The 13631-nt window shown below is 40.0% G+C and overlaps 1 protein-coding gene across 4 annotated transcripts in view; it reads right to left on the bottom strand.

Moving 5' to 3' along the window:
- LAMA2 (laminin, alpha 2) overlaps positions 1-13631 on the bottom strand; it is a 476871-nt gene that overhangs the window by 211226 nt on the left and 252014 nt on the right. For all 4 annotated transcript variants that reach the window (XM_014533789.1, XM_005858976.2, XM_014533790.1 and 1 more), the window contains exons 13-14: positions 13244-13354; positions 11523-11734 (exon numbers count right to left, since the gene is read on the bottom strand). In XM_014533789.1, coding sequence (XP_014389275.1) covers positions 11523-11734; positions 13244-13354 — 323 coding nt within the window. The remainder of the gene's footprint in view (positions 1-11522; positions 11735-13243; positions 13355-13631) is intronic.

Below are 13631 nucleotides of genomic sequence, written 5' to 3'. Positions count from 1 at the left end.
ACACATATATATATATGTATATATATTCAGTCTGAGCCATTAAATTGGAAGAAAAGATAGAAGAAGAAAGAGAGAGAGGAAGGGAAAATAAATAATCTTGATTTCTTTTTCTCAGAAATAAATCTGTACGTTGGTAGGTAAAAGTCAAATATTCTCAAATGTTCAGTTGAATTAGTTAATTTGTTTTGGGCCTAAATTGAATTCATTGTTCTCTGTGTCTATGGGTTTTATTATATTGATACTCCTTTACAGTCTGGTTATTTTAACAGAGTGATTTGATATCACTTATTATTTTGGGGCATAGCTAGTTTGGCTAAATTGAAAAATGCTGTTACATAAGTTGTATACTATATATCCTATCTAATAATAGAGAAACATGGTAATTAGCCGTACATCCGCTACCCTTCCCATTGGCTAATCAGGGCGATATGCAAATTAACTGCCAGCCAAGATGGCGGTTAACCGCCAACAAAGATGGCGGCTAATTTGCATACTCGCAATGATGGGAGGCGAAAGGGGAAAGATGGAAGACAGTGATCAGAAACCCAGGTGCAGGCAAGAGCCAAGGAGCAGGGCAAAGGTTGGCCCTGGAGGCCACCTTTGCCCTGCCAACAGTGGGTGATCGGAGAAGCCTGGGGGGTGGGGCAGGGAAGCGGACACAGACAGCGATGCAGAAGCCGGATGCAGGGGCAGAGAAGCGGCTGCCGCCAGCGTCCGGGCTTCCCTGCCCTGCACCTGGCTTCTGCGATCAGTGACTGCAGAAGCCCAGTGCAGGGGCGATCACAGAAGCCGGATGTAAGGGCAGGGAAGCAGCCGCCCCCAGCGTATCCGGCCGTGGCTTCCTGGCCGCAGCTTCCCAGCCCCGCACCTGGCTTCTGCAATCCGTGACCTCAGAAGCTGGGTGCAGGTCAGGGAAGCGTCCACCGCCAACATCCCCAGCCGGGGCTTCTCTGCCCCGCACCCGGCTTCTGCAATCTGTGATAGCAGAAGCTGGGTGCACCAGCTTCCCAGCCACGGCTTCCCTGCCCTGCACCCGGCTTCTGGGATCAGTGACTGCAGAAGCCCAGTGCAGGGGCGATCACAGAAGCCGGATGTAAGGGCAGGGAAGCAGCCGCCCCCAGCGTATCCGGCCGTGGCTTCCTGGCCGCAGCTTCCCAGCCCCGCACCTGGCTTCTGCAATCCGTGACCTCAGAAGCTGGGTGCAGGTCAGGGAAGCGTCCACCGCCAACATCCCCAGCCGGGGCTTCTCTGCCCCGCACCCGGCTTCTGCAATCTGTGATAGCAGAAGCTGGGTGCACCAGCTTCCCAGCCACAGCTTCCCTGCCCTGCACCCGGCTTCTACGATCCGTGACTGCATAAACTGGGTGCGCCCGCTCCCCGGCCACGACTTCACTGGCTTCTACAATCTGTGATCGCAGAAGCTGGGTGCGCCAACTTCCCGGCCGCAGCTTCCCTGCCCCGCACCCAGCTTCTGCAATGGGTGACCGCAGAAGCCCAGTGCAGGGGTGATCACAGAAGCCGGGTGCGTGGACAGGGAAGCAGCCTCAGCCAGCTTCCCTGGCTGGGGCTTCCCTGCCCCACACCCAGCTTCTGCAATTGGTGATGCCTATTTCTGCATGACACTTAACTGACTACCCTCCCTTGAAGCACAGAAGAAGAAGCCCCCAGAAGAAGAAGCCGCCCACCTTTGGTCCTGGCGCCAGCGCCTGGGGCTGGCTGCAGCCCAGGAATGGACAAGCTACTGGCCAGAGGTCCCAGGCTGCAGCCACCCGGAGAAGCTACCAGCCCTGTGGTCCAGGGCGCCAACGCCTGTGGCCAGGGAAATAGGTTCCCTCTTCTCCTACTGTAGTCATTACTTCAATATTCCCCTTCTGAATTTCTCTCCTGTGCTGCAACCCAACTCCACTTTTTATCAGAAGGATACGGAACAGAGAGAGCAGTGTTAAAAGCTTACATTTTTAAGCCAGTAAGGTTGGTACTTAAACATATAAATGGAAAACTAGAGTCCTTAAGGTAACAAAGGCTACAAAGGACAGGGGCAGCACATGACCTATTATATCCAGCAATCCATATGGGGACTGAAAACTTTGCAATGATGACAATTACTGAAGATATGAATCAACTAAAATAGTTGACAGGGACAATTCTTCTATCTTTGAAAATATCTACATCAAATCTGTTTAAATAGATTTTCATCTGCATAATATAACACATTCTGACAAGACCACCACCTCCACCAATGTGGTCAGTGTTGTGCTGTAAAATGTTTAATAACTGAGGGACCCCCCCCCTCGAGTGCACAAATTTTGTGCACCGGGCTACTAATATATATATATATATAGTCTCTAACATTTACCAGTTCTCTCTAGGCTTCAATGTTGTCATCTATGTAATGGATAATATAAGTCTGTAAATCATGAGCTTGATTAAAGGATTAAATTAAATAATAAATATAAAGTTCTTGATATAAGATATAACATGTAGTTGATTATTAATTAGTAGGCATTTTATATTCTCATTGACTGTAGAAATATAATAGAAATGACTGCATGAGTAGTATAAGAAATACTATTTGTATCCCTCAAACTAGCTTTTCGTCATTTTAACAAATTAAATAAATTTCAAACTTAAGAGCACTATTAAATGGTTGCTGTTGATGCATAATGATAATACTGGTTTTTAAAATGATTGATCGACCTCCATATCACATAATCTGGCATCCTTTAAGCATAAGAAGGATGCAATTGACTCTTGCTATGGCACACATTTTTACTTCTTTTCTCAAGACTGGTGGTAGATTTTAATTGAATGGCAATTCACAATTAATAAAAAGCTTGCCAGTTTTAGGAAAGTAAGTGTTTCTTTAAAGTGACAACCTTTCACAAAGCTGTAAATTTTTCAGCAACAAGTTTCTAAATCTTTATTGTTTTTACCTCCATTTACCAATCTTAGTCCTTTGATAGTACCTTGAAATATGCATGAATCCATACATGATCAGGAAGTAGAAAAGGAAAATCAAGTTTAAATCTCAGAAAATGGGCATTTGGACAGGGAAGCCAGGTGCTAAAATTGTTAGCTGGCATCCTATACAGACAAGCAGATTATCTTTAGCTATAGATGAACTTATCCAACATTATTTCTTAAATGCTTTCTTCGCTGGGGGTAGAGCTTAGACAACCTGGCAGTGGTAAGCATTAAAAATCACTGTTTTACAATGTTCAGGTTACATAGAGATTTTTAGAAAACCTCTAAATGTTGTTGTTTTTTTAATAAACTTGAACATGAAGTGTCATTGGAAATCCTTTTTTTAAATTGAGGTGAAAATTCACATAACATACAACTAGCCACTTTAAAATGTTATTTAGTACATTCACAGTGTTGTACAACCACCACATCTATCTAATTCCAAACATTTTTATTAGACAAAAAATAACCCACCTATCTATACTAATAAAAGCCTAGATGGTCCTCATGCCCTCGCGGGACACTCTCACGTCATCACAAGATGGCCGGCAGGATAGGGCAGTTGGGGGAAAACAGGCCAGCAGGGGAGGGCAGTTGGGGCAACCAGGCTTGCAGGGGAGCAGTTAGGCATTAATCAGGCTGGCCAGGGAGCGATTAGGGGATGATCAGGCTGGTAGGCAGGCAAGCAGTTAGAAGCCAGCAGTCCTGGATTGTGAGAGGGATGTCCAACTGCCGGTCGGACATCCCCCGAGGGGTCCCAGATTGGAGAGGGTGCAGGCCAGGCAGAGGGATACCCGCCCCCCACCCATGCACGAATTTCGTGCACTGGGCCTCTAGTTAAATAATCATTTTCTATGTCATTCTTCTCCCAACCCCTGGTAAGTACAAATCTGCTTTCTGCCTCTATGGATTTACCTATTCATTCAAACCAAATCATACAATATATTACCTTTTGTGTTTGGCTTCTCTCTGTTAGCATAATATTTTCAAGGTTCATCCATGTCTTAGTATGTATCAGTACTGTATTATTTTTTATGACCGAGTAATACTGTATTTTATGAATATACCACATTTTAATTACCTATTCATCTGTCAATGGATGTTTGGCTATCTCCATTTTTTGTCTATTGGAAATAGTACCACTATAAAGATTCATGTACAGTATTTTTTAAGTACCTGTTTTTAATTCTTTTGGGAATATATGTAGGAGTGGAATTTCTGTATCTGGCAATTTTTCTTAATACAACATAAGCTTTGGAAGAGTTACTAAACGAAGGATAATTCTTGCTTATGTTGACATGAGCATATGAACTACTCCTTGAGAATAGAGACCCTGTCATATTATCTATATACCTGGCCTGATCACCTCAATATATGCTCAATGCACTTTTGTTGGATGGATGGATAGAGAGAACACTAGATAAATGGGAAATACATGGATACATGGATGAATGAATGGATGGATACAAAACTAAACACAAAAACATACATATATACATACATAAAGGAATAAATGAGTGGATAGATGAATGGAATTTAGTTATATTACTATTAGTAACATACTCTATAACAAATGATACACTAAAGCTTAGTATCCACATTTCAGATGAATAAAATCAGATAAGTTTAAGACACATTACTTATTTGATCTAACAAAGAAAATAAATTGAAACATGTTAGAATTAGGACTTGAGGTCAAAGGCCAGAACTCATCTGAATGTATTGTGGCACCTATGTGCCTGCAATTAATGGACTGCCATATGACAAACACATTTCTGATCACTTAAATTTCACAATGAGATGATTTCAGGATTACTATACTAGTTAATTGTCATATGAAAGACTATAACAATTTACTAAATAGCAGACTGGTCAGTTGTATACAGATATAGTCCCAGGGTTTTCAATATAAAATCGATAATTAAAATGTAAGGAAAGTATTAGAAAGTGAGAAAGTAAAAAAAAACAACGAGTAATTGAGTACTTTAAGAACAATTTAAAATATAACAAAACCAAACCAAAAATATTTTCAATGAACTGTCAAATTTCATTTGTCTTTGAACAACAGATGTTTCTCTCTTTAATCTCTGTAACCATTTGAGCTATGAGAAATTTTATCACGCAAACATCTTTCCCAGCAATACTCCACATTAGTATTCGCTGAGCAATCCCAATGTTCATTAGGTTCTGCTATTTGTTAAATGGGATTTTAATGTGTTTAACAGTTTTAAGTGTTACTCAGGAAGAAGGCTGCAGTTTGGTGTTTTGTTCCCCCCGCCTGCTCCAATATGGTCATTTTCTTCTCTTGAAACCAGGCTGCACTCATTTAAATACATAATACGGGCAATAATAAAGTACTGATGTTTGGAGATGCATGAACTATCAAGGATTTGCCAACTAAGTTAAATGTTTTAGCTGGCTTTTTTTTTCCTTATTGTTATGACTTGGATGTACAGATAAGCTGATGGAGGAAGAGAAAATACATAATTGTATAAGCTAGTATTAAAAATGTCTCTCCTGAGCTGTCCCTGTTTGCAGGTCTGCCACCGTGAATCCTTTCTCCACTTTTTTATATTGAATTCCATTTAATTCTACTTAAATAAATATTATTTTAGGATAGCAACCATATATAATTTTTTTTTTTTTTTTTTGCTTTTCAGGTGCTTTGTTCTATTTTGTGTTGTTAAAACAAGAAGATGACTCATAACACTTTTAAGCCTCTGTCTTGTAGAAGTTCCACAAGGTACTAAATTTGAGGAGCCTGATAATTTTCACTCTATTCCTAAGATGGTAACAAAATCATTCAGTGGTCCAGTCAATGTCTGAGTGGGCCAACTAAGAAAGAGCAAAACATTTTCTCCAAATATTTTCAATCCCACATCAAATAAGGTAAATGATAGACATAATTTTATACTCTTGCAGTAATTCATAAAACAATACATTAAATGGTGCTCAGCTGGTGTGGCTCAATGGTTGAGCACTGACCCATGCACCAAGAAGTCACTGGTTTAATTCCCGGTCAAGGCACATGCCCAGGTTGCAGGCTTGATACCCAGTGGAAGTCATGCAGGAGGCAGCCAATTGATGTTTCTCTCTCATTGATGTTTCTATCTCTCTCTCCCCCTCTCCCTTCCTCTCTCTCTAAAATCAATAAAGACATTTCAAAAATATATTAAATATTAATATCAGAATTCATCTTTTCCTACTTTAGTCCTACCAGTGGGTCTGTGCAAACTTCTATTACACTGTTATATTATTGTAAATGTGTGTCTGACTTTCATACTGGACTTTGCTTTCTTTGAATTCAATGATCCTTTATTCATCTCTGAATCCTCTTTGCTTAGCCTACACCAGTGGTCGGCAAACTCATTAGTCAACAGAGCCAAATACCAACAGTACGATTGAAATTTCTTTTGAGAGCCAAATTTTTTAAACTTAAACTATATAGGTAGGTACATTGTTATTAACTTAATTAGGGTACTCCTAAGCTGGCCTTTGTTAAAAACGTCCTCAATCTATTTGTATACTTGTTTCAGATAGACAAGTGTGGATGGGAGAGTTGGAAGGGGTCGACCTCAGCGAACGTATCTCAAAATAATGTACCTCCCCCGCGCTGCGTATCCCGCGGCCCAGGCGGGCAGCGTCTCCTGTCGCCCGACTGACCAACACCCCCCACTTCTTCTAATGCCACTTCTTCAAAATACACTCGCCCAGGCCAAAAACCGACTTCTGCCCATGGGCCACGAAGCTTCAATCGCACTGTACGTGCACGCCCACACGTACAGTGGAAGAGCCACACTCAAGGGGCCAAAGAGCCATATGTGGCTCGCAAGCCGCGGTTTGCTGACCACTGGCCTACACCTACCACATCATAATAATCATTATGTATTGAGTGTCTGCTATCTTCTATGCCTTATAATGGGGGCTTGATGGACATCTCACTTAAGTATCAATGAACCCAATCGTAGTAATCATGTTTTTGTCCACATTTACAAGTGAAAAACGTGGGTCTGAGAGAGGTCAAGTGCCTTGTCCATATAACACAGTTAGCAAATGGTGCAGCACAAATTCAAACCCAAGTGTGATTCCAAAAGCGATGATCATCTTGTTACTTGCATTGCCTCTCAACATATGCTAAGTAGCTTGTCAGGTGTTTTGGATACATCATTTTTTTACTTAGCCTTCAATCTTGAAAGTTAAATATTATTTCTGCTATTTTACAGAAGAGGGAACTGAGACTTAGAAAAATACACAGGGAAGGTGCTCAGTAAATGTTGGCAGACGGAATGAATCTAATATTTACAGAATAGATTTGGGAGGCAGCCAAAGATTATGGAGAGGAACCACATGTGGGTTTAAATCCTGGCTGAGCCTGTTACCAACAGCTTAGTACCTAGCAATTGCATAAATTTTTTAAGTCCTAGAGTCTTTATCAGTATAATTTCTTCAAATTATATAGATAATCACCTGCATTATTAATTTCAAAATAATGAAAAAATATACTACTGATACTATTTCTATAATCACCAAGATTCCTTTGTTTATAAGGATTTTCTAGATTATTTATTATATAAATTTTGAGTGGTATCTCTGGTAGTAAAAAAGTCCCCCAAATTTACTCTAAAAGTCATGTGAAAACATCTTCCCTTGAAAAGATTCTGCATTTTTTTTGAAGCAACAAAGATGCATGGGAGCATCATAATAAGGTTATGATGGCCTAGTTGTGCTCAAATTATCAGTGGATTCACAGAAAGCAAAAGTTTACCCATGCAAAATCCTCCACAGCCAATGAATGTTCAAGGGAGCTGACCTTTATGTGCTATCAAGATTTCAGGCTGTTTTGATCTTCTGTAGATCCATATGATACAGAGAGTCTCAGACTGGCAATTCAATGCTTTGTTTGGGGGCGGAGGTATAGGAAGTAATACATCATTTCAGATCACACTTCATTGGGCAAACCCAGTCATATGATCAAGTCTACCCTCAAAGGTTAGGAAAATAAAACATTCTAAAAGGAGGAGATTGAAAATTTGATGAATGGTATTCATGTCTACTCTAAAGTGAAAGAAATAATATATTTTTTTGTAAAGTTCTACACTGAATAGGTGTTCAGGAAAAGCTGAATGGGCTTCTGCTTGAGTTAAATATAAAGGATGCTACTGAAAAGCTAAGGCTTGGAGAAATTAAAAGAGGAAAATAAGCAGTTAGGTTAAGTGTATTTCTCTTACATCCTTGAAATAAGGATGAAAATTTTTTCTAGTTTTATCTTCATCTTATGAAAGAGGACAATGAGAAGGAAACTGAATAATTTTATTGTATGGGCCTCTCAGAATTCTGAAAAAGAATGACAGCAAAACTGTCACAATTTTAGAAATATCCGCATGTGCTTTATTCTAGATATCTCCAAGTCTTAACAGTGTTTGGGAAAAATGCTATTCTTTGGAATAATGCAGGTCAGATAAAAGTGCTTCAGATTTGTGGGCTGAGTTGCCACTAGCTCTGCTTTTGTAGCCCTCTAATTCCATTTTCATGGTGATTGTTAGAGGTTAGCAAACAATTGTCCTCCTCCTTATTTCACAAATGAGGGGACTGAAATCCAAAGAGGTCAAAGGTACATTTATGGCTAAAACTATGAAATAGCTGCGTTGAGAACAAAAGTCAACATCCTGACCTGCACCCAATTCTCCTTCCACTGCCAATGCCATCCATAGTACTCTCCCTTTTCTGCAGTTTCTCTTTTCTCGGTTTCAGTTTCCAAGGTTTCAATCACCCGAGGTCAATCACAGTCCGAAATATTAAGTGAAAAATTCCAGAAATTAACAATTCGTAAGTTTTAAATTGCACACGGACCTGAGTGGCATGATGAAATCTCACACCCTCTAGCTCTGTCCTCATAAATCATTCCTTTGTCCAGTATATCCATGCTGCATACCTACACTACCCACCCTGTAGTCACATAATAGTTGCGGTGGGTATCAGATTGACTGTAGAGTATGGCAGTGCTTGTGTTCAAGTAGCCTTCATTTTACTGAACAGTCCCAAAGCACAAGAGTAGTGAAACTGGCGGTTCAGGTGTGCCAAAGAGAGGCCGCAAAGTGCTTCCTTTAAGTGAAAAGGTGAACGTTCTTACCTAGGGGCAATGTGTTGTGCCAGAAAACATTGAATCTTACGAAGACTTCAGCAAGGGATTCCCTGAAACAAGGGACACCAAGCCATGTACTGCAAGTAAGGGATGGTTACACAGATAGAAGGAATAGTTTTGAATTAAAAAATATAAAAATTACTGGGGAAAGAGAGAGACTGCCTTCACATAACTTTGGTTACAGCATATTATAATTGTTCTAATATTATTCATCATTCCTGTTCATTTCTTACTGGGTCTAAATTATAAATGAAACTTTGTCTTCGGTATGTGTGTATAGAAAAAACATAGTGCTTGCGTCTATAAGGTTTGGTACTGTCTCTGGTTTCAGGCATCCGTGGTAGGCCTTGAAATGTATCCTTGGAGGATAAAGGAGGACTATTGTAACCACATAATTGAAATGATCTAAGCCCATTTGCTGAGAGAACTACCATAGAATTAAGTCCTCCTTAAATAACTTACAACATGAATTTTTGTTGAGATAATTTCAATTTACTTGTGCTTGCACACAAACTGTATATCAAGTCGGAAGCCTACTGTGCAAGACAAGTTGAAATCAATTCAAGTAATGTTTCACAAATATGAATCAATCCATGAGTAGATCAGAGATTAATAAAATATAACAAGCTTACTGACCCAGGATTCATGCTGACTTTCAGCTCAGCTGAAATGGGTAGGAGTTTCAAACCTGACATTGGCTTTTACTTCTTGAACCAGAAAGCTGCCACCTACTTGGATTAGCTCTGTGTTAGTTCACATAGCCATCCATGCTCTGACAACATGTCGCTTGGGGTTGGGAACACTTCAAAAGACTTCACATGAAACCGATGAATTTAAGATGGATAGACACTGAAATCATCTGACATAAATCAGGGGGAAACGCCTTTGGATTAATTAGTCTGAGAAGCAATGCTGACAAAAATAAATAAGCCCCCTAGTCAGTTTTTGTCAAATTGGTTATCATTCATTCTGAGAGCCAGAGGACTCGTCTCTTTATACTGTTTAAACATTATAACAATCTCTATTTACTAAATGGGGAAAAACATAATTAATTCCTGAGTGCTGCTTCTCATCTTCATGGCATTTTAACCCAGCTCCTAGCAGAATTGCCTCTGCAAAAGAGGTACATTGTTTGGCAGTGGTTCTGTTTATGAATCTGCAGATCCCTCCTTTGGGAGGTGGTAATGATGATTACACTTAGTTGAAAGACAAACTAGGCAGCACACACAAATGACAGAGCTGGGGGAGCATCAGCAAAAAATAATCCTCTTGTAGATAAAGTAGTATTGGAGACATTGCTTTGATGATGGGTATGCCAAGTTGTCAGTTTGGGGTCCAATTTGATCATTTAACTTAATCTGATTTAAAAAGGTAGTTGCCATGATAGCTTGTTATTTGTTATTAGAGTAGAAAAGGAGAAAGAACGGAGCTCATTCAGACACAGGTGAAGTTTAACTTTGTCAGGCAAATGTCATTGTTTTGCAAGTGAAAAGCATAGCAGTCTACAGTAAGTCAGACATGGGCACGTTTGGTTCACATCAGGGAGTTCTCTCTTTAAGGAAAACAAATGGAGAACAAAAAAGGAACTAACTTTTGAAGGGTTCTAGGTAATGAGCACTTTACATAATCATCACATAATTTTCACAATGACCCTGAAAGGTGGGCACCATTATCTCCACCTTTATACCTGAAGAAATCAAGTCTCCACAAGGACCAATCACTTGCCAAAGGTCACACATATAATCAGCAATCGAGTTTATTGAATTCCTAATCTGGTTGGCTCCAAAGCTCTTCCTCTTTCCTTTACACCATGCAGCCTTTATAGTCTTATAGTGTTTTATAAAGAGACTTGGGGCTATTTAAATGAAGGTGCTTATATTTCTTATTATAAACTATACTAGAGGCCCGATGCATGAAATTCGTGCAAGAGTAGGCCTTCCTTCCCCCGGCTGCCAGCACCGGATTCCCTCTGGCACCTGGGACTGGGATTTTCCTCGCAGGCCCGGCTTCTTCGGGAAGGTCATCTGGTCTAATTAGCATATTGCACTTTTATTATTATAGATACTGCCCCGGCTGGTGCGCTAGGTGGTTAGAGCATTGGCCTCCAAAACAAAGGGTCTTGGGTTTGATTTCGGTCAAGGGCATGTACCTAGGTTGCGGGTTTGATCCCTGGCCCCGGTTATGAATGTTTCTCTCTCTCTCTTCCTCCCCCTCTTCTCTCCCTTCCACTCTCTCTAAATATCAACAGAAAATTTTTTTAGCTTTAATAGAAACACTTTTCAGAATACCAGTGCTCCATTATTATCTACTAACTGAAGACAACAAACCCCAGACATCTTCAAAGTCACTCTTCTAAAAGGCATGCTTGCCCCAAGGAAAATGTGCAAACACTGGAAGATGCAGTTCTTGAGTTTACCTGTAGATGGCATCCACCCCAAGGCTGTCTGTGATTTGTATGAGGATTCGCTTTAAATCCACAAGCACTGTCATAAACTCTTTTCTACTGACTGGAAAATCTGTGCCATGTATGGTAAATGAGTCTTCTTTGAGTGACAATGCATGAATATGGTCTTCAGATGGTCGCAGTTCCACCTCCTCTTGGGCTGTGCTGATTCTCAAGTCTTTTCCCTAGAGGGAAAAAGAAAGTCTTAAAGAGTAAAACTGAAAAGAGAGTATAAAAGAGTACAAAGTGTCTGCATTTGACTTCTCCACTTTGTGGATTATCCTTGGTAGGTTTTTAATTTCAGGTTGGCTTTCCCTGTCATTCAGCATATCTCTTGGATAATGAGAGGCAGAGAAGGCAATTTAAATAATAGCCTAAACCAGATGCATTGCAAAGTATAAGCTTCTTGGTTATGCATGACCTTGCTACCCTCACCCCAATAACTAAAGCAATAGACACCTGGACACTCACACATGTATGTGATTACAAATCCTTTGTGTTTACACCAGTGCATAAGAATTGTATATTTCAAATATATTATTTTATGGTGAATGTGGTTTGTATATGAAAATAGGGGGAAAAAATTTCAAATAGTGTATTAAGCTATTGTTTTCAAGGGCATTTCTACATTGAAAAAAAAACACAAACAAATAAGAAAAACCCTGCATTCTCATATTCACAATAGGGTCATGGCATCATAATAATAGGGAGTATATTGACTGAGCTATGACATTTAGATTACCTTTCTTATCTTAGTTCATTCATATTCATGACATATAATTTCTCACCATTTTACATTTATAGAACCCTTTTATCTCAAAGGCATTCCAAAGTATACTTCTAGTTTCATAGACACACACACACACACACACACACACACACACACACACACGATAAGAACGACAGAGCCCGGGGCTAAATCAACCTTGACCCATTCAGGATCATAAATGTGCATGCAAGTGTGTGCCTTTGACTATTTGTGAGTGTTGGAGGGAGGGGTATGAGAAAGGGCAGGAGAAGGCCTTCAAGCTTCCAACATTTTAGAATTGCCTATGGCCCTCCGAATCCTGAAAGCAGCTTCTCCCATATCTTTCTTACCTAAAATAGGAATTTTGAAGTAAAAATTTAATAACACCTAAATAAACAAGTTTTCTTTTTCATTTGCTTCTGCCTCACAAAGTAAAACAGATTCTACTTGGAAGCAAGGGGAGATGGAAAATACACAACCATGTAAATCAGCATTTGCCCAAACATGTTCATCATACTTATTTCCTTGGAAACATGGTCATTATGTTTTTAATTTAAATTTTAGGTCAGGTCTAAAGGTCTCCTTTATCACTAGAACCCAATGAATACACTCAGTCTTCTAGATATGTCTCAGAGTGAAGCATGGGGCTGACATAGAAACAAATGTCCAAGACGTAACATTTTTCTATCATAGTATATAAATTGATGTTAAAGCAACCAAGTAAGGAATAACCTCAAATTACATCTATAATAATAAAAGCGTAATATGCTAATTAGACTGGACGTCCTTCCAGACGTCCTTCTGGACAAAGCCACGGCAGTAGGAGCCAAGGCAGAGGCGGCCACCACGGCAGGTGGGGGCCGAGCCCCTTGCACAAATTTTGTGCATCGGGCCTCTAGTAAGAGCATAAAACAGTTGAACATGAATGACCGTTTCCATACTCTACCTCTAAGATAATCATAAGCTGGAGTACGCGTGCTGTTTCTTCTTCTTCTTCGTCTTCTTCTTCAAGGTCATACGATATGGTAAATGTCAATTGTCCTCCAGCCACTGTGAGCTATAAGAGAGGAGATGTGTAATCATTACAGGACAGGAGATGGGCTGTTATATCATATTTTGCTTATCATTTTAAAACAATTTTATTGTTTTAGAGGGCAGGATTTGGAAGAAGCAGAAATCCCGAGAGTGCAGAGTAAGAATGACAGACATTTCTTTAGAAGTAACCTTTATACGAACCTTAGCAATCAAGGGCGAGCCTGACACAAATATCAATTCAGGTATTATTTTCCCCAGTATCGCAGGCTTGCAGAAATACGTTAGGTTCCAAGAAACCA

Source organism: Myotis brandtii, unplaced genomic scaffold, assembly GCF_000412655.1.
Source record: "Myotis brandtii unplaced genomic scaffold, ASM41265v1 scaffold123, whole genome shotgun sequence".
Lineage (NCBI taxonomy): Eukaryota > Metazoa > Chordata > Mammalia > Chiroptera > Vespertilionidae > Myotis > Myotis brandtii.
Note: the sequence above shows the minus strand (reverse complement) of the source record. Positions and strands in the feature narration are given on the sequence as shown.